Source organism: Vicugna pacos, chromosome 33, assembly GCF_048564905.1.
Source record: "Vicugna pacos chromosome 33, VicPac4, whole genome shotgun sequence".
NCBI lineage: Eukaryota > Metazoa > Chordata > Mammalia > Artiodactyla > Camelidae > Vicugna > Vicugna pacos.
The window spans coordinates 19,546,183-19,564,546 of record NC_133019.1 but is presented as its reverse complement, the minus strand read 5'-3'; the positions used below and the strand labels follow the sequence as shown (position 1 = coordinate 19,564,546).

At 39.2% G+C, this 18,364-nt stretch overlaps 1 protein-coding gene and 1 long non-coding RNA gene across 15 annotated transcripts in view; one reads left to right on the top strand and one right to left on the bottom strand.

Annotated features, from left to right (window-relative positions):
• Positions 1-1,372: 1,372 nt before the first annotated feature.
• LOC140691102 (uncharacterized) lies at positions 1,373-18,335 on the top strand. The gene is made up of 3 exons (XR_012066569.1): positions 1,373-1,994; positions 13,782-14,003; positions 17,874-18,335. It is a non-coding gene; the product is annotated as an uncharacterized lncRNA (long non-coding RNA).
• C33H11orf65 (chromosome 33 C11orf65 homolog) overlaps positions 12,014-18,364 on the bottom strand; it is a 258,094-nt gene continuing 251,743 nt past the window's right edge. For all 14 annotated transcript variants that reach the window (XM_072953892.1, XM_072953893.1, XM_072953901.1 and 11 more), the window contains 2 exons: positions 14,566-14,621; positions 12,014-12,449 (listed from right to left, as the gene is read on the bottom strand). In XM_072953892.1, coding sequence (XP_072809993.1) covers positions 12,298-12,449; positions 14,566-14,621 — 208 coding nt within the window. In that variant the 3' untranslated portion in view covers positions 12,014-12,297. The remainder of the gene's footprint in view (positions 12,450-14,565; positions 14,622-18,364) is intronic.

Sequence of the window (18,364 nt, the reverse complement as noted above, 5' to 3'; positions counted from 1 at the left end):
GGTCATTATAGTATATCCTTAAAAAATATGCTAAAAACTTAAATATGGTCTAAAGCAACTAAAATCAGAAAGGAAAACGTTGGACTTCTTAAAGATTATAAAGTAGGCTAGTCTTTAAATAGCTAGAAAGCTGTATACTGGCTTGAGATAGAGAGACACATGCCATTTCAAGTATTTTTATTGCACTTTAATGAAATCATGTATTTCATGTAGATTTATTTTGGTACTACTGAATGTATTTCTTTATTACACTATTGCCAGAATCCTGTTAAATTGTTACCTGTTTTAAAATAAATCTCGAAGAAAATGTATGCTAAGGCTCATTCATTTTATTCAAATACTTGAGTGTTCTGTGTGCCCAGCAAGGTGCTGGTTCTAGGGAGACCGCAGTGAGCAAGGAAGGCACGGCCGCCCCTGTGGAATTCACAGCGTGGGGTCACGGGCAGCTCACGGTGCAGGACCAGGCTGGTGTGCGGCATCGCATTCTAAATGGTCTGGTCGTTTTTCTTAATTACCTCATGACAAAAAGACAAAGGACTGTTCTTTTTTAGGGGGGCTGGGGAGGCTAGAGAGTGATCTGGTTAATGTTTCCAGAGTCTAAAAGATACATAGTGGAATATGACCAACACAAAGACCCTGACATTCTAAATGTGAAGTTTGCATTCCACATATGTATCATTTTTTAAGTCAACAAATGTATTCTTCTTCAGAGTCTCAGGCTCTTTTGTCTAGTTTCTAGTAAATTTTGCGTAAGTACTGTACAAAGTTTCACCGAGATTAGGTTTAGAATTTGGTGAGTGAGGTGAAAATCTAACATAATAAAAATTATTCTCTGAAAAATCCCTTAACTTTGTCCATAAAATATAGCGTGCACAATTTTTAAAATGTACACCAGCGTGTCAAAATGTTTACTTCTACGCTGATGGTATAGCATATGATTCTAAAGCTGTGGTTCTCAGAGGGTAATTTTGCTTCCCTGTTCCCCCACGGAGGACATTTGGTGATGTCTGCAGACAAGATGTTTCTGCTGTCACTGACATGAGAACATGAAACATTGACACGTAGTGTTGAAAGTCAAGGTCAGTACATATTTCCAAACCAGGAGAGAAATAAATGGTCACAATTTGGCCTGTAGCTCTTGCCATGCTGTAAGTGTGTGCTCATAGTTGGTCTACTATTAATATGTGATTGGCTATTTTTTATTTTATTTTGTAAAGGATCGATACTCTATTGTGGTAAACATGCATAACAAAACTGACTATTTTAGCCATCTTTATTTATCATCTTTAACCATCACCACATCCATTTCTAGAACTTTTTCATCGTCTCAAACAGTAACTCCCCATTCCCTCCTCCCTCTAGCCCCTGGAAACCTCTGTTCTATTTTTTGTGTGTCTATGCATTTGCCTATTTTAAGTGCCTTATATAAGTGGAATCATACAACATTTGTCCTTTTGTGTCTAGCTTATTTCACCTTGTATAATGTTTCCAGGGTTCATTCATGTTGTAGCATGTATCTAAATTTCATTCATTTTTCAGGGCTGAAAAATATTCCATTTTATGTCTATGCCACACTTTGTTTATTTAACACGTTTTTGAACATCTACATCAAAGGTACGTAATACATTTTAATTGGTAGTGATGTAGCTGTGTGTAGTTGAAGAGGGAGAGACGCATAGGCTCTTCAGTTTGATGCAACAGTTGTGAAGTGTTTGCAGTGTGCAGTGTCTGGAAGCTGTTCTAGGAAAAACAAAAGAGACACAACTTAAGGAGATGGGAGACCATACATGCACTTGGTAAGTATTAAGCCCAAGGTTTTCTGTAGATAAGCCGGAGGCTTTTTCTCACAGTACTAACTTTATCACCCCAGTAAGTTTTGTGACTCTGTTTCACGTTTGGAAACTCATTTTTTTAGGCCTTGGAAGGATTTACCTGACAAAGACTTGATAAACCGTATTGACAGATCTCCCAAAGCAAGTCACAGATGGAAAAAGGTACTTCCTCAGTGCTTTCTCTTAACTAGTGGGAATAAAGTACTTGCCTTTATTTAACACTCAGGATGAGTACAGTTTGAACAATGATGTTGATCATGATGTTTCTGTGCTCTCTATTCTGTTCCATTGACCTGTATGTCTGATTTTATGCCAGTACCATGCTGTTTTGATTACTGTAGCTTTGTAGTATCATTTGAAATCAGCAAGCACTATACCCCCAGCTTTGTTCTTCTTTCTCAAGATTGCTTTGGCTGTTCCTGGTCATTTGTGTTTCCATACAGTTATTAGGATGGTTTGTTCTGGTTCTGTGAAAAATGTGATTAGTTGTTTTGTTTTTTGTTTTTTTTTAATTTTTAAAACAATTTTATTTGAGGGGGAGGTAATTAGGTTTATTTATTTATTTATAACAGTGCTGGGGCTTGAACCCAGGACTTCATGCATGCTAAGCACGTGCTCTACCACTGAGCTCTACCCTCCCACTGTGATCGGTATTTTGATAGGAATTGCACTGAATCCATAAATTGCCTTGGGTAGTATGGTTATTTTAACAACATTAACTCTTCCAGTCTATGGGCACAGTTCAGCTTTCTATTTGTTTTCATCATGTTCAGTTTCTTTCATCAGTGTCTTAAAGTTTTCTGAGTACAGTCTTTCACCTTCTTGGTTAGATTTTTTCCTAGATATTTTATTCTTTTTAATGCAGTTGTAAATGGAATTATTTCCTTAACTTTTTCTTTCTGATCATTTGTTGTTAGTGTATAAAAATGAAACATATTTCTGTAGATTAATTTTATATCCTGCAACTTCACTGAATTCCTTTATTAGTTCTCATCGTTTTGGTGGCATCTTTAGGATTTTGTATATATGGTATCATGTCTGTTTCAAATAGTCACAGTTTTACTGCTTCCTTTCCAGTTTATATTCCTTTTTTTTTTTCTCTCTCTCATCTGATTGCTGGGGCTAGGACTCCTAATACTGTGTTGAATAAAAATGGTGAGAGTGAGCATTCTTGTCTTGTTCCTGATCTTAGAGAAATTGCTTTCAGCTTTTACTACTGAGTATAATGTTGGCTGTAGGTTTTTCGTGTATGTCCTTCCTTTATTATGTTGAGGTATGTTCACTCTACACCCACATTGTTGGGAGTTTTTATTATAACTGGGTGTTGAATTTTTGTCAAAATTTTTTTCTGCATCTATTGAGGGGATCATAGGATCTTTATCCTTCAGTTTATTAATGTGTATTTTGTTGATTGATTTGTGGGTCTTGCATTACTTTGCATCCCTTGAGTAAATCCCACTTGATCATAGTACATGATACGTTCAATGTATGGCTGAATTCAATTTGCTAATATTTTGTTGAGGGGTTTTGCATCTGTGTTCATCAGTGATGCTGGCCTGTAATTTTCCTTTTTTGTGGTGTCTTTGGTTTTGGTATCAGGGTGATGCTCTTCTCATAGAATGGGTGTAGAAGCATTCCTTTCCCTTCAGTTTTTTGGAATAGTTTAAGAACAGGTGTTGAATTCTGCGCACCTGTGAAGCCATTGATCCTGGACTTTTGGTTGTTGGGAGGGTTTTTTTAAATTATTGATTCAATTTCATTACTGGTATATGGTCTGCTTATATTTTCTATTTCTTCCTGATTCAGTCTTGGGAGATTGTACGTTTCTTGGAATTTTTCTGTTCTTCTAGGTTGTCTATACTATTGGCGTATAATTGTTCATAGTACTCTCTTGTGATCCCTTGTATTTATGTGGTGTCTGTTGTAATTTCTCTTTCATTTCTGATTTTGTATATTGGGGCCTTCTTTTTCTTGATGAGTCTGGCTAAAGACATCAATTTTGTTTATCTTTTCAGGGAATCATCCATTAATTTCATTAATCAATCTTTTTTTCTTGCTTGCTTGCTTGCTTGCTTTTTTTGGTCTCTATTTCATTTATTTCTGCTCTGACTTTATGATTTCTTTCCTTCTACTAACTTTGGGTTTTGTTTGTTCTTCTTTTTCTAGTTCTTTTAGATGTAAGTTTAGCTTCTTTGAGGTTTTTCTTGCTTCCTGAGGTAGAACTGTATTGCTGTAAACTCCCTCTTAGGTCCGCTTTTGCTGTGTGCCATAGATTTTGGATCGTTTTGTTTCCATTTTCTTTTGTCTCCAGGTGTTTTAAAATTTCCTCTTTGATTTATTTAATGACCTATTGGTTGTTTAATAGCATTTTTTAGCTCCCCCATGTTTGTGGGTTTTTTCCAGTTTTTTCTTTTCTTGTTGATTTATACTGTCATTTCATATTGTCAGAAAAGATGCTTGATATGCTTTTAATCTTCTAAGTTTACCAAGACTTGTTTTGTTGCCTAGTGTGTGATCTTTCCTGGAGAATGCTCCATATGCACTTGAAAAGAATGTGTATTCAGCTACTTTGGGATAGAATGCGCTGTATATATCTATTAAGTCTATCTGGTCTAATGTATCATTTAAGGCTAGTCTTTCCTTATTATTTTCTGTCGGATGATCCACCCATTGATGTAAATGGGGTGGTAGAGTCTCCTCCTATTATTGTTTTACTGTCAGTTTCTCTCTTTATGTCTGTTAATATTTGCTTTATGTATTTAAGTGTTCCTGTGTTGGGTGCATGTATATTTGGCAATTGTTTTATATTCTTTGCTATATTGGCTTTCTTTTGATTTCCATTTGCCTGGATTACCTTTTTCCATCCTCTCACTTTCAGTCTGTGTGTGTCTTTAGAGCTGAAGTGAATCTCTTGTGGGCATCACATACCTGGGTCTTGTTTTCGTATCCATTCAGCGACTCTGTGTCTTCTGATGGAGAGTTTTGTCCAATTACATTTAAAGTAATTAGTGATAGGCATGTATTTATTATCATTTTATTAATTGTTTTCTTCTGCTCTCTTTTGCTGTGATTTGATGGCTATCTTTAGTTTTATGCTAGGATTCCTTTCTCTTTTGTGTGTGTCTATTATTGGTTTCTGGTTTGTAGTTACTGTGAAGCTCATATAGAACACAGTATATGATATATGAGTATTTTAGTTGATAATCTTAAATTCAAATGCATTCTAGCCTGTCTACATTTTTACTCTCCCATCCCTGCGTTTAATGGTTTAGACATATTTTACATCTTTTTTGTTTTGCATATTCCTTTACTTATTGTGGATGTAGATTGTTTGCTGCTTTTATCTTTTAACCCTTATACTAGTTTTATGAGTGGTTGATCTACTACCTTTACTGTATGTTTGCCTTTATCAGTAAGATTTTTTTCCTTTCATAATTTTCCTATTTATAGTTGGCCTTTTCTTTTCTGCTTAGAGAAGTCCCTATGACAGTTCTTGTGAAGCCAGTTTAGTGGTGCTGAACTATGTTAGCTTTTGCTTCTCTGTAAAATGTTTATCTCTCCTTCAGATCTGAATGATATCCTTGCCAGGAAGAGTATTCTTGGTTGTTTTGGCCTTTCATCACTTTGAATATATCATGACACTCCCTTCTGGCCTACAAAGTTGTTGAAAATTCAGCTGGTAGCCTTATGTGGGTTCCCTTGTATGTTGTTTTTGCCTGGCTGCTTTAAGATTCTCTTTTACCTTTCATTTTTGCCATTTTAATTATAATGTGTCTTCATGCGGACCTCTTTGGGTCATCTTGTTTGTGACTCTCTCTGCTTCTTGGACTTGGATGTCTGTTTCTTTCCCCTGGTTAGGGAAGTTTTCAGCTAGTCTTAGATGAGTTCTCTGTCCCTTTCTTTCTATCTTCTCTTTCTAGGATCCCTGTAATACAAATGTTAGTATGCTTTGTGTTCTCTTAGAGATCTTTTAGACTATCCTCATTTTTTAAAATTCTTTTCCCATTTCTCTTTTAGTTTGGGAATTTCCACTCCCCTGTCTTCCAGATTGATTATTCATTTTTCTGTATCATGTAATCTACTGTTGATTCCTTCTAGTACATTTTAAAATTTCAGTTATTGTATTCATCAGCTCTTTTTGGTTCCGCCTTATATTTTCTGTTTAAATTCTCACAGTGTTCTCCATTCTTCTCCCGAGTTCAGTGAGCACCTTTATGATCTATACCTTGAACTCTTTATCTGGTAGATTCCTTATCTCTACTTTGTTTAGTTCTTTTTCTGATATTTTATCTTTTTCCATTGTTTGGAACATAAATTTCTGTCTCATTATTTTGCCCAATTCTCTGTATTTATTTCTCTGCACTAGGTAGGTTGGTTATGTTTCCCAATCTTGGCACAGTGGCCTTGTTTAGGAAATATCCTATGGGGCCCAGCATCACACTCCTCTCTGGTCACCAGACCTATATGTTGTAGGACACCCCCTGTGTGGGCTGCCTGTTCCTCTCTGTTGTGGCATGGCTGGCTACCGTGGGTGCATTCGGTGTGGCTGGCCCCAACACAGTTGGCCGCAAGGCTGTGTCTTATGTGGTGATTTAGCGCCCACTGGAAAGTGGGTTAGGCTTCCCACGTGGCTGGCTGTGTAGCTCAGGGACATTTGGGGCTGGTGCTCGCCCACCATTGAGTGGCGCCAAGTCCCCACAAGGCTGTCTGCACGTCTGGGGTCTCGAGGCTAGTGCCAGCCTGCTGGTGGATGGCGCAAGGTCCCCAGCACTAATAGGCGAGAGAGAGGACTCCAAAATGGCACTGGTGTTGCTGTGCTAGAATAAGCTCCCCCACTGGCTGATGCCTGTATCTCCATTCCCCCTGGGGGAGTCCTAGTTTTTTCTTGCCTTTATGGGAGGTTCTCCAAGATCAGCAAGTAGGTCTGACTCAGGCTCCTTTCAAACTACTGGCTCCACACTGGGACTCAGAGCATGTGAGAAGTTGTATGTGCCCTTTGAGAGTGGAGCCTGTTTCCAGTAGCCCTCAGGCCTTCGCCAGTGTAAGCCCTGCTGGCCTTCCAAGCCAGTGCGCTGGGGGCTTGTTTTCTCCGTGCAGGATTCCCAGGCTGGGGTGCCTGATGTGGGACGTGGAATCCTCACTCTTGGGGAGGACGTCAGTGATAGTGATACTCTGCCCACTTATGGGTTGCCAACTCAGGGGTGTGGTTCCTGACTGTACCGTGTCCCCCCTTCCTACCTGTCTTGTGGCTCCTTCATTAGTGGAAAATCTTTTCTGATAGTCTTCAGCTCATTCTCATAGATAGTTGCTCTGTAGGTAGTTTTAGTTTTGGTGTTTCCATGGGAGGAGGTGGGTTCAGAGTCTTCATACTCAGCCACCTTGGCCCTCATGTTGTGTTCAATTACTGCAGTGTAAAGCACCATGGCCAAGTGAGTGTCATTGGCATCTCAAGCATATTCATGGCATAAAAAGGCCAAAAGTCACGGAAAATAATCCAGAGGAGCAATACTTCTGCTTCTAAGTAAGACACACCATTGCTGCACAAACTCTTCCTGGTATTAAAAGAGCCCATTTTATGAGGCCACTATTACTGTTAAACCAGAAATATGAGAATTATAAGAAAAGAAAACTGAAGACCAGTATCCTTGATGAATACATGCAAAAGCCCTTACAAATATTAGCAAATCAATTCCACCAGTATAAAAAGGAGATAATACGTCATGACCAAATGGCATTATTTCAGGAATCCCACGTTGGCTTAATATTTGAAAATCAATCAGTATTCATAAACTAACAATGAAAAACCATATGATCATGTCAATGGGTGCAGAAAAAGCATGTGAGAAAATTCAACACTCATGATAAAAACTTATCAAACTAAGAATAAAGGGAACATCCTCAATCTGATAAAGGATGTCTGTGAAAAACTTATTCACAGCATACTTAATGGCGAAAGACTAAGATCAGAAACAAAGCTGGGATGCCACTCTTCCGAGTTCTATTCAACATTGTACTGGAGTTTCTGGCCATGCGACGAGGCAAAGAGAAAGAAAGAAAAGGCATACCGTTTGAAAAGGAGTAGTTATTTTCATTTGCAGATGACATGATCATCTCTGTGGAAAATTCTAAAGAATTTTCTAAAGCCACTTAGATCAGGAATTTATCCTGTTTTTTATCCCTAGCAATGAACAGTTTGAAATTGAAATTAAGAAGCAATATCATCAGAAAATATGAAATAGTTGGATATACTTCCAATAAAACATGTGAAATACTTGTAAGCTTAAATTTACAACCATGACTGAGAAACCAGAGTCCTAAGTACACGGAGATGTACCATGTTCATGACTGGGGGACTCAGTATGAAGATAATCAGTTCTCCCCAGAATTGTTAAATAGAATCGATGCAATCCAATAAAAATCCCAACCGGCTTTTTTCTTTTTTCTTTTTTTCCTTTCCTTTTAGTATTTGACAATCTGACTGTAAAAATCTATGTGGAAATGCAAAGGAACTAGAATAAGCCAAAACAATTTGAAAAGGAAAAACAAGATTGGACAACTTACACTAAAGCTGCAGTAACAAACACAAGGCACATTACCATAAGGACAAGACACACAGATCAGTGGAGCAGGATGAGGAACCCAGAAATAGACTGATGTATGACTGATTTTCAACAAAGGCAATTTAATAGGGAAAGGATGGTCTTTCAAAACAAAATTGTGCATATCCACATCCAAGAAAACTCATCTCAAACCTTCCTTCCCACTATATACAGTAATTAACTTGAAATGGATGATAAACCTAAACGTGAGAGATAAAGTTATAAAATTTGAATAAGAACTCCTTTGTGACCTTGGTTTGAGTAGAGATTTCCTAGATAAGACACTAAAAGCATGAACCATAAAAGAAAAGAAATGGTAGCTTGGACTCTATTAAAATTAAGTATTTCTTCTCCTCAAAAGACACCATAAAAGAAAATGAAAACATCACCCACAGATTGGCAAAGCAGTAAAAATCCCTTCATCAGTAGAAATCCTGATAAAGGGGTTTCTTTGAACATATTAAAAACATCTTTTAACACAATAATGAAATAAACAATTTAGAATTGGCAAAAGATTTGAATAGACACTCCACCAAAGAAGATACTGAAATGGCAGATAAGCATATTAAAGATCTTAAATATCATAAGTCACTTAGAAAATGCAAACTAAAATCACAGTGAAATGCTATTCACTATACATCCCCTTGAATAGCTAAAATTAAAACATTTGACAACAGCAAGTGACAAAAACCAAGTGCAACTGCTAAAATGCACTGCTGGCGGAAATGCAAATGGCCCAGCCACTTAGAAAGACAGATTCTTATAAAACAGTTAAACATTTGTTAAAATGATCGTACTACCCAAAGCAATCTATAAATCAGTGTAACCCCTATGAAATCACCAATGGCATTTTTCACAGAACTGGAACAAAAATTTTTAAAATTTGTATGGAAACACAAAAGACCTCGAGTAGCCAACACAGTCTTGAAAAAGAAGAACAGAGCTGGAGGTATCATGCTCCCTGACTTCAGACTGTACTGCAAAGCTACAGTAATCAAAACAGTACAGTACCAGCAGAAAAAACAGACACATAGATCAATGGAACAGAATAGAGAGCCCAGAAATAAACCCACGCACTTATGGTCACTTAATCTATGACAGTGGAGGCAAGGGTATACAATGGAGAAAAGACAATCTTTTCAATAAGTGGTGCCGGGAAAAGTGGACAACTACGTGTAAAAGACTGAAATTAGAACATTCTCTAACACTATGTAAAAAAATAAACTCAAATGGATTAAAGACCTAAATGTAAGACCAGATACTTTAAAACTCCTAGAGGAAAAAAACATAAGCTGAACACTCCTTGACATAAATCACAGCAATATTCTTTTGGATCAGTCTCCTAGAGCAATGGAAAGAAAAGCAAAAATAAACAAGTGAGACTTAATTAAATTTAAAAGCTTTTGCACAGCAAAAGAAACCATAATGAAAATGAAAAGACAACCTACGGAATGGGAGAAAATATTTGCAAATGATGCGACCAACAAGGAATTAACTTCCAAATTATATAAACAGCTTATACTGCTCAATATAAAAAAAAAAAAAAACCCAAACAATCCAATTTAAAAAATGGGCAGAACACCTAAATAGACATCTCTCCAAAGAAGACATACAGATGGCCAATAGACACATGGGAAGATGCTGAACATCATTAATTATTAGAGAAATGTGAATCAAAACTACAATGAGGTATCACCTCACACCAGTCAGAATGGCCATCATCAAAACGTCTACAAATAATAAATGCTGGAGAGAATGTAAAGAAAAGGGAACCTTCCTACACTTGTTGGTGGGAATGGAAATTGGTGTGGCCACTATGGAGAACAGTATGGAGGTTCCCTAAACGACTGAAAATAAAGTTACCGTGTGATCCAGCAATCCCACTCCTGGGCATATATCCAAAAAATGACAAAAACTAATTCGAAAAGGTACATGCACCCCAATGTTCTTAGCAGCACTATTTATAATAGCCAAGACATGAAGGCAACCTAAATGCTCCTTGACAGATAAATGGATAAAGAAGATGTGATACATATATATCTATATATCTGTATCTGTATCTATATCTATATCTATATCTATCTATCTACCTACCTACAATGGAATACTACTCAGCCATAAAAATGAAACAGTGCCATTTGCAGCAACAAGGATGGACGTAGAGATTATCATACTAAGTGAGATAAGTCAGACAGAGAAAGACAAATTTCATATGATGTCACTTATATGTGGAATCTAAAAAAAAATGATCCACGTGAACATACTTACAAAACAGAAACAGACACAAACTTTCAGTTACCAAAGGGGAAAGGAGGAAAAGGGATAAATTAGGAATTTGGGATTAACAGATCCACACTACTCTATGTAAAATAAACAATAAGGACCTACTGTTTGGCACAGGGAACTATATTCAGTAGCTTGTAATAACCTATAATGGAAAAGAATCTGAAGAAGAATATATATAAAAGATATGTGTTATACAATATATAATATAAAAAGAATCACTTTGCAGTATATAACTGAATCACTTTGCAGTATACCTGAAACGTTGTACATTAACTATACTTCAACTGAAAAAATAAAAATTAAAATAGTTAAACGTATAGTTACTGTTCACCCCAGCAGTTTCACTCCCAGGTATTTCCCAAATGAAAATGCATATCCCCATAAAAACTTATATATAACTGTTCATAGCAGCTTTATTCATAATGACCCCAAACGGGAAACAGCCAAATGCCTATCCGTCTGGCGAAGGATAAAGGAATGGTGATATTGCCGTGTGATGGACACTAGTCGTTAAAACAGGGATGAACTGCTGAAATACACAACAGGGATGAATTTCAGGAGCATTATGTTAAACAAGCAGGACCGGAAAAGACCGTATACCATTCCATTTATGTGCCATTCTAGAAAAGGCAGAAGTGTAGTGATTGAAAGATCCATCCTTTCCAGGGGAACGGGGTGGGGTGGGTGGACTGACTGCAAAGATGTACAATTTGGGGGGTGGTGTAGATGCATGGTACCTCAATTGTGGTGAAAATCACATAACTATGTACTTGTCCAGACTCAACTGAATACTCACAATGGGTGAATGTGCATGTAAATTATATGAATAAATCTGATTTTTTTTCTTAAATACACGTTAGGTCTTCTGACTGATGTTTTACATGCTGGGAGGCATAAGCCTCTGATTGTAGTGGATTTTAAAAGGTGCAGTGTGATAAGTGTGACGATGGTTAGCAGCAGGCGGTACTTGTGGGGATGCACAGTAATTCAGACTTGGAGGGTGTGGCGGAATCTGTTCCTTGACCCAACAATCATCTCCGGTTTTCTGTTCTTCCCACCGTGGAAGCTGAGACAGATTTTTGCTTTTCTAGCTTCTTTGGCAAAGGGTGCTCCATGACCCGGTTTTGTTCAAGGATGTTCAAGCTGACTGGCACTGGGCCTTCTAGTAAGGCTTTACTTTCTAATAAAAAGAACTTGCTACCCTGCCTTTTCCCCTTTTTTAATTAAAAAAGAGCTCTGCCTGACAGAAATGCATAAATAAAGAATGCTTCAAATAAAGAAGGAAAACAATCCGACTGAGGGTTTTTTTTTTTTTGCACCTAAGTATAATATCTTTATTTCAGTATGATTGTGAGAATGCTACAGGTTTTCAAAATACCAGGAGTAATCTCTGCATTTTCCATGACTCCTGCATTCATCCCGATGTTCTTCTTCTGTTTAATCCTCCACACTTAGTTGGGCTAGATTCTATGCCGAGAATACACAATCGTTCCAGTCAGAATAGACGATTCTTGACAGTAACTGATGGAATGGGGCCTTGAAGGGTTATAGCTCAGCAGAGAAGAGAAAGTGCTTTATAATTATATTCCATAAGTGGAATCAGGCGTAAGTCTAGTAAAACCCGGTCCTTCGTAAATATTTTCAAATGAAGTATCTTCTGAAGCTCCCATTTCCTCTTCCAATTTATCTTCATAGTCATATATTTTCCCTTTTGCTTCCTTAAACCTGAAACCTAGAGAGGAATGACAAAGATTTAGCAAGACGGCGGATGTGATAATAGCCTTAATCTACACGGCCCTGCGTGCCAGCTAGTCTGTCCCACGTTCCTTTCACCACTCTTAGGGCTTATCTTTTATATCCCATTGAACAGAAGCCATAAATGTCCCAAATTTCTGAGATCACCCTACTCTTCACTACCGTATGTCATTGTCCATCTTTGCAGAAGGCTCTGTAGGATCTGGGCTTGAGGTTTAATCTACTACCCGTAGCTCTGTAATTTGAGGCAAGCTCCTTGGCCTCTGTCTCAGTGTCCTCATCCATAAAATAAGGATAGTAATAGCACATCCTCCGCATATTTTGTGAGCACTAAGTGTGATGGTGCATGTGAAGAGCTTAGCATTTACTCTGGCATCTGGTTAGCACTCCACAATTAACTACCAGCGAATAGTCTGTGTTCACAAATGAAGAGAAGCCTTTTCTGACCCTAGAGCTAGTTTCCAAATTCTGGATTTGATTTCCTCGTGCTTCTTTGAAGGTGTGCACACAGCCTCTCCTCCTTCCAATGCCAGCATCTTCAGTGTGTCACCTCCCGCTGCCTTCAGTTATGATGCAGATCGCCACTACTTAAAATAATTTTCACTTGTTCTCACGTTCCTTCCAATTACCACGCTATCTCCTTCTCTTCACAATAATCTTTTAGCTCAGTCATTTATATGCTCTGCTTCCATTTTTGTACTTGTCATTCCTTTATATTCTTCCATCTGTCGTTGAGACCCTACTATGTGCTACCCATTGGGGATTCCATAGCAAACAAAACAGACAACTTCCTACCCTCAAATGAAGACAGTTGCCTAAACCTGTTCTCCAGAAGGCCATCAACTCCATTAAACTCCCGACTTGGAAACCACAGCATGTGTCTGAGGACCAGGCAAGAGGCCGGTGATGCTGGGTGGCTGTGAGTGAGGGGGAGAGTGGGACACGATAAGGGTGGAAAGCTAGACCAGAGCCAGAGCGCCATGATAAACTCAGGATTTTATTCTAAGTGCAGCGGAGAACTGTGAGGGGCAGCAGAGGTCGTCATCAGTGAGAGCATGGGCTTTCGAGCCGTCCAGTCTCAGTTCAAATCCCGGCCCTCCCGGGAACTGACTGTGACCTTGAGCAAGAAACTTGGCGACTGTTTGCGTGTCTGTAAAATACAGTTAATAGAACCTGTCTCGTTGGCTTGTTCTGAAGATCGAATGAGTCAATTTTATGAAAGTACTTTAAAGACAGCACTTCCACGTAAGTGATTGCCAAAGAAGAGTTTGTTAAAAGTGTTTTGCTTCAATCACTATCTGTTGTACAGGTTTGGAGGCTGTCCCAGAAGCCTGCAGAGGGAGGGTGGCAACCTGGACTGTGGTGGTGGCATCGAGCTGGAAATAAGTGGACGGGTAAAGCTAATGACAGCGAACGTTTCCAGAGCACATACCATGCGCCGGGCACTACTCTGAGCTCTTCACCTGCAGTTGTCTCTTACTACCTCACAGCCGTCTAGGAGCCACATACGATTGTCATTCTCACTTTGCAGGTGAGGAGACTGAGCCCGAAGCTTGCGCAAGATCATACAGTTAGTTAACAGAAGAGCCAAAAGGTCAAAATCAGGCAGTCTGCATCAGCACTCTGCAGCGGTCACCTCTCTCTCTCAGCTAGTGACAGATGACAGTGGGACATCATGGACTCAGAGTATACGAAACCGTAACTAGGCTTTGGCTGCGCACTATGCTGTCACTTTCAGCTTCTTGGTAGTGTGAGCGCCTGGGGGACCGCAGTGGCACAGAACCTACAAAATATCTCCAACGTTCTGAAACATTTATTTTGCCAAGTGAAGTCTGCTCATTAAAATTATTACCAAAACCATGAGATATGCAACTTAAAAAGAGGATTCATTTTTTTAAAACATCATTTTAGCCAACTCTAAATAAAATAGAACATTTCCTTTTATCCCCAGATTACAGTTTTATACGTAAATTTATTTATGTCTGTGTACTGTGAGAAGTGAAGTGCTTGTTAGGTGCTTAGAGATGTGTGCATGTGTGCGATGTATTGTTTTTCTTTATAAGAATTTCCCATTATTGCTAAAAGTCACCTACTTTTGAAGTTAGCTGAAGAGTTGCTTGTAGCAATTTCCTTCCAGTTGGCAATGTACCTAAGCACATTATATAAGCATTCATTAAATTGATTTATTAGTAAGTGATAAATTGATTCATTAGTACATACTTAGACTACTTCTAAAATTCCACTTTCTCTATGAAATCTTAGATTAATGGTGACAAATTCACTAGTCCAAATGTTTAATTTCTTGACTTTCCCACCTCCAAGTTGCTGTCATGCACCTCAGGCGACCCCCAGCACAAGGAGTTGGAGGAGCTATAAAAATGGCGCCCACCATCTACCGTACTGGTGCCTTTTGGCCTCCCTCCAGCCCACCTCTCCTCATTTTATTCTGTTCTACTCCTGCAGGACCACGTCCTCAACTAAGTGACAACTAAGAAGTTAGTCAACTTCTAAATTAAACATACAGAGGGGAGGTGCCAACATGGCAGAGTAGAGAGACTCACAGCTCGCCCTGTCCCACAAATACACTAAATTAAACTATGATTGGAAAAATCTGAGAAGGAAAAAGTTGGCGAAACTACAACATAACTTTCTTCTTGGTTCTGGATTGCCAGACCTACTGTCTCTGACATATCAGTGGAAATTTATTTAATCAATTAATTTATTTGTCAGTGGAAATTTAAATAGTTTATGATCTTATTAGAGCAACGGCGCTGTCTTTGCTGTGTCCAGTAAACATAAGAGATCACGTTCAAGCCGGGTACACGCAGCTGCCACCTCGGTTCCCTAAACAGACTGAAACAGGGAGACAAGTGTATCCTGAGAAAAGGTAGACAGGGAAGGGCAAGTATGATGAGCTACAAAGATGAGGGAGAGCTCCAAGGGGCAGGTTTCCTGTGGCTTATTCAGCTGATTTTACACTCTGTATCCCCCTTTTGCAAGCCTCCTTTCTTCCAGCTGCACCCAAGAAATCAGGTAAGGAATTGATCACAGCAGGTGCTAAAAGGAACCTGGCCGAGAAAGCAGGAAGAGGATTAGAACTGTCATGTGCTTTGGGAAACGCTGTGATTTTCACTTGAATTATTCTTTACTTTTGTTAACTTGGTGTTGTTCGTGAACGTTTCTGGTATAGGAAGGTATGTATTATGCAACAGTAGTTAATTGTCATAAAGTACTGCGTCTGAAGTCGGCTGCTGCTTACACTGCTACCTTCGGTTGCCCCGAGAGCTTTATTCTGTGGCCTTAAGAGGGATGCTGCTGGGGCGCTGCTGATGGCGAGATGCAGGAGCACAGCAAGCGGCGTAAACCCCTTCCAGGGTCTCTTAGCTGACAGTTCAGTCTGGCTTGACCTTAAATTTAGGCGGACTCTGTGCTTTCAGTGGTTGTTCAGGAACACTATGAAGAGAATCGCCCTGCTTCCTTGGATTTACGTACTGAAAGGTTTTCATTCCACTTTCAAGGAACCAAGATAAAGGACTTTGATCAAGTGTGCGCTAAGCCCTGACAGTCTAGGGCACAAACACATGCAATATTTAAGACTGATCACTGACTCGGCTTTACCTGAGGTCAAGGTATGAATTTACTCGATTGCTTAAAAAGAACTTTTCATAAGGAACATGCCAGCAGTAACCAATGAGAAATCTAAGCTTTACAAATAGAAGCGACAATCGGATTACAGCATTACCATGTTGTTTGTATCATAGATCTGTCTTTCTAACAAATTTTTGGAATTTTCTCAGATAATAGCAAAGTGCATGTGAAATCTACCATGAATCTCTCAGGAATACAAATGTAACATTTTAAAAGCCCAGGAAGAGTCCTGAGCCACAGAGGCCGCACAATTCCCTGTCTTAGACATCAAAGAGCAGCTTCAGATACTGATACTGCCCACTGAGCACTCTCACCAACCAACAGGGTTAATAGAAAATTATGTAAGATATCCCAGCTGTGGACCATTTAATAGGGTATGTCAAAATTAACTAGCAATTTGAAAAATATGACGATCCTGGAAGAGGAACACCCATCTTGATAAGAGAACACGCCCCTGAAAATCCAGCAGGAAGAATGCCGGCGGCAGGCAGAGGAGCCACTACGTGGCACTGTGCGGGTGACTCTAGCAGTAATGCAGACATTGCTTTCCATCCTACGCACCGGCAGCAACGCATCTCTGCACACCACAGAATTTGCCACAATACCCATCGGGTCCTTGAGTCCAAGAGTGAAGTTGACACTATCCACTCTTTAAAATTATAATAATGTTGTATTCAGTTGATGATGTTGATCTGAAGATTCACCCGGCTTCTTCCCAGGAGAGCGTCCGTCTGTCATAACAAGGGGTTAGCACCAAAGCCTTTGGGAAGAATCTGGTTGGTATCACCCAGTATCAGTGTTCAGCACACTTATGTCATTCTAATGGTCTGTCAAAAACCATCTATAGATTTTGAAGGATACTTCAAGGAATTAGTGGCTACCAATTCTTCTGAAGGAAAAGAAGTCGGACTTCGAAATTCTCATCAAATAAGGTATCATCAAGCCAGTTATAAATACCTAGACGACTGCCAAGATCTAAGAGGAAAGGAGACTGGGGAGACCATAAATTCACTGGGAAGAAGGTGCTTATACCTAATGTCTACTCTCAGCTAGGGGAAGGTCCCTGCAAATGTTGGTTTTGCCTGAGATCATCAGTTATCTTGTGGTCAGTAACACTACTGCAATATCCCCAAATAATCATGCTGGATTCCATTTGAAATTTTTGTTGTCCAGGGCTCAACAGAAAAACTCGCTAAGAATCCCAGGTCGGTGCCAAACTGTGATCTTGCCCAAGTCAGACTATGAACTGACAGAGGTTGTACGTAATTTGGAAACGTGAGGTGTCTACGTTTTCAAAAAGGGAGATTTTGAATTAGTCTCACCGTATCAAAGCTAGATGTATTTATCCCACTCCATACAGGATGTGAGATACCAAAAACCACTTCACGTCTTGCTGGTTTATTCTGTTTTTATCCCTTTTTTCCACAAAGGGAAGCCATTAGAAGTCGCTGTCACCTAGCGGAGACAGGTTTTAGGGGATGATGGTGGGGAAAGTCGTTTGTAGACCGAGAAGCCTATTTATGTCCTCCCTTTGAGCGCAACTGTTTCACTCTTCCGTATTCCACTCGTGATAGAATATAGAATCTGGGTGTGGATTAATTTGTAATCTTTCCCTGCAGCTTGCTGGCCCTTTGCTTGAATTATCCAAGCACAGAAGGGAAAGGCAGAACAGGATTTCAGAGCCTCACCTGAGAGAACTCTCTATCCTGTTCATTCAGAATGGACAGCCCCTGCCTCTCTCTCCTTTCTCTAGGAATCTTCTTAGGAAAGGAGGAAGTACAGCATGACAGCTCCTGTCCTTGGATGTCATTTCCTGCATCACTGTGACCATCTTACTTATTCAGTGCCCTAGACACCACAAACGTGCTGTCTCTGAGGAATCCCACTACTGTGGACTGGACAAGATAGTGGGGTGATTGAATCATACAATCTCTTTACTATTTATTTATTACAAAATATTTTAGAGCATCTAAGATGGATAATTAGTTCTTTATCCTTTCTTATCTTTCCCTTTTAATTTTCTAATACATCCTTCCCATCATCTTCTTTTTTCTATTCTCTTTTTCCTGTTTTCTTAGTCATTCTTTCCCTTTTTCTTCTTTTCTCTCTGCTTTTCTTACTGTCCTCTTCTCTGCTTTCTCTGATCTCTTTTTCCTGGTCTATTGTTCAGTCACAGTCAACCTAATTTTCCCTGTTTCACATTTCTAACCTTCCTGTTCCGAATTCCTTCCTTTTTCTTGTGTT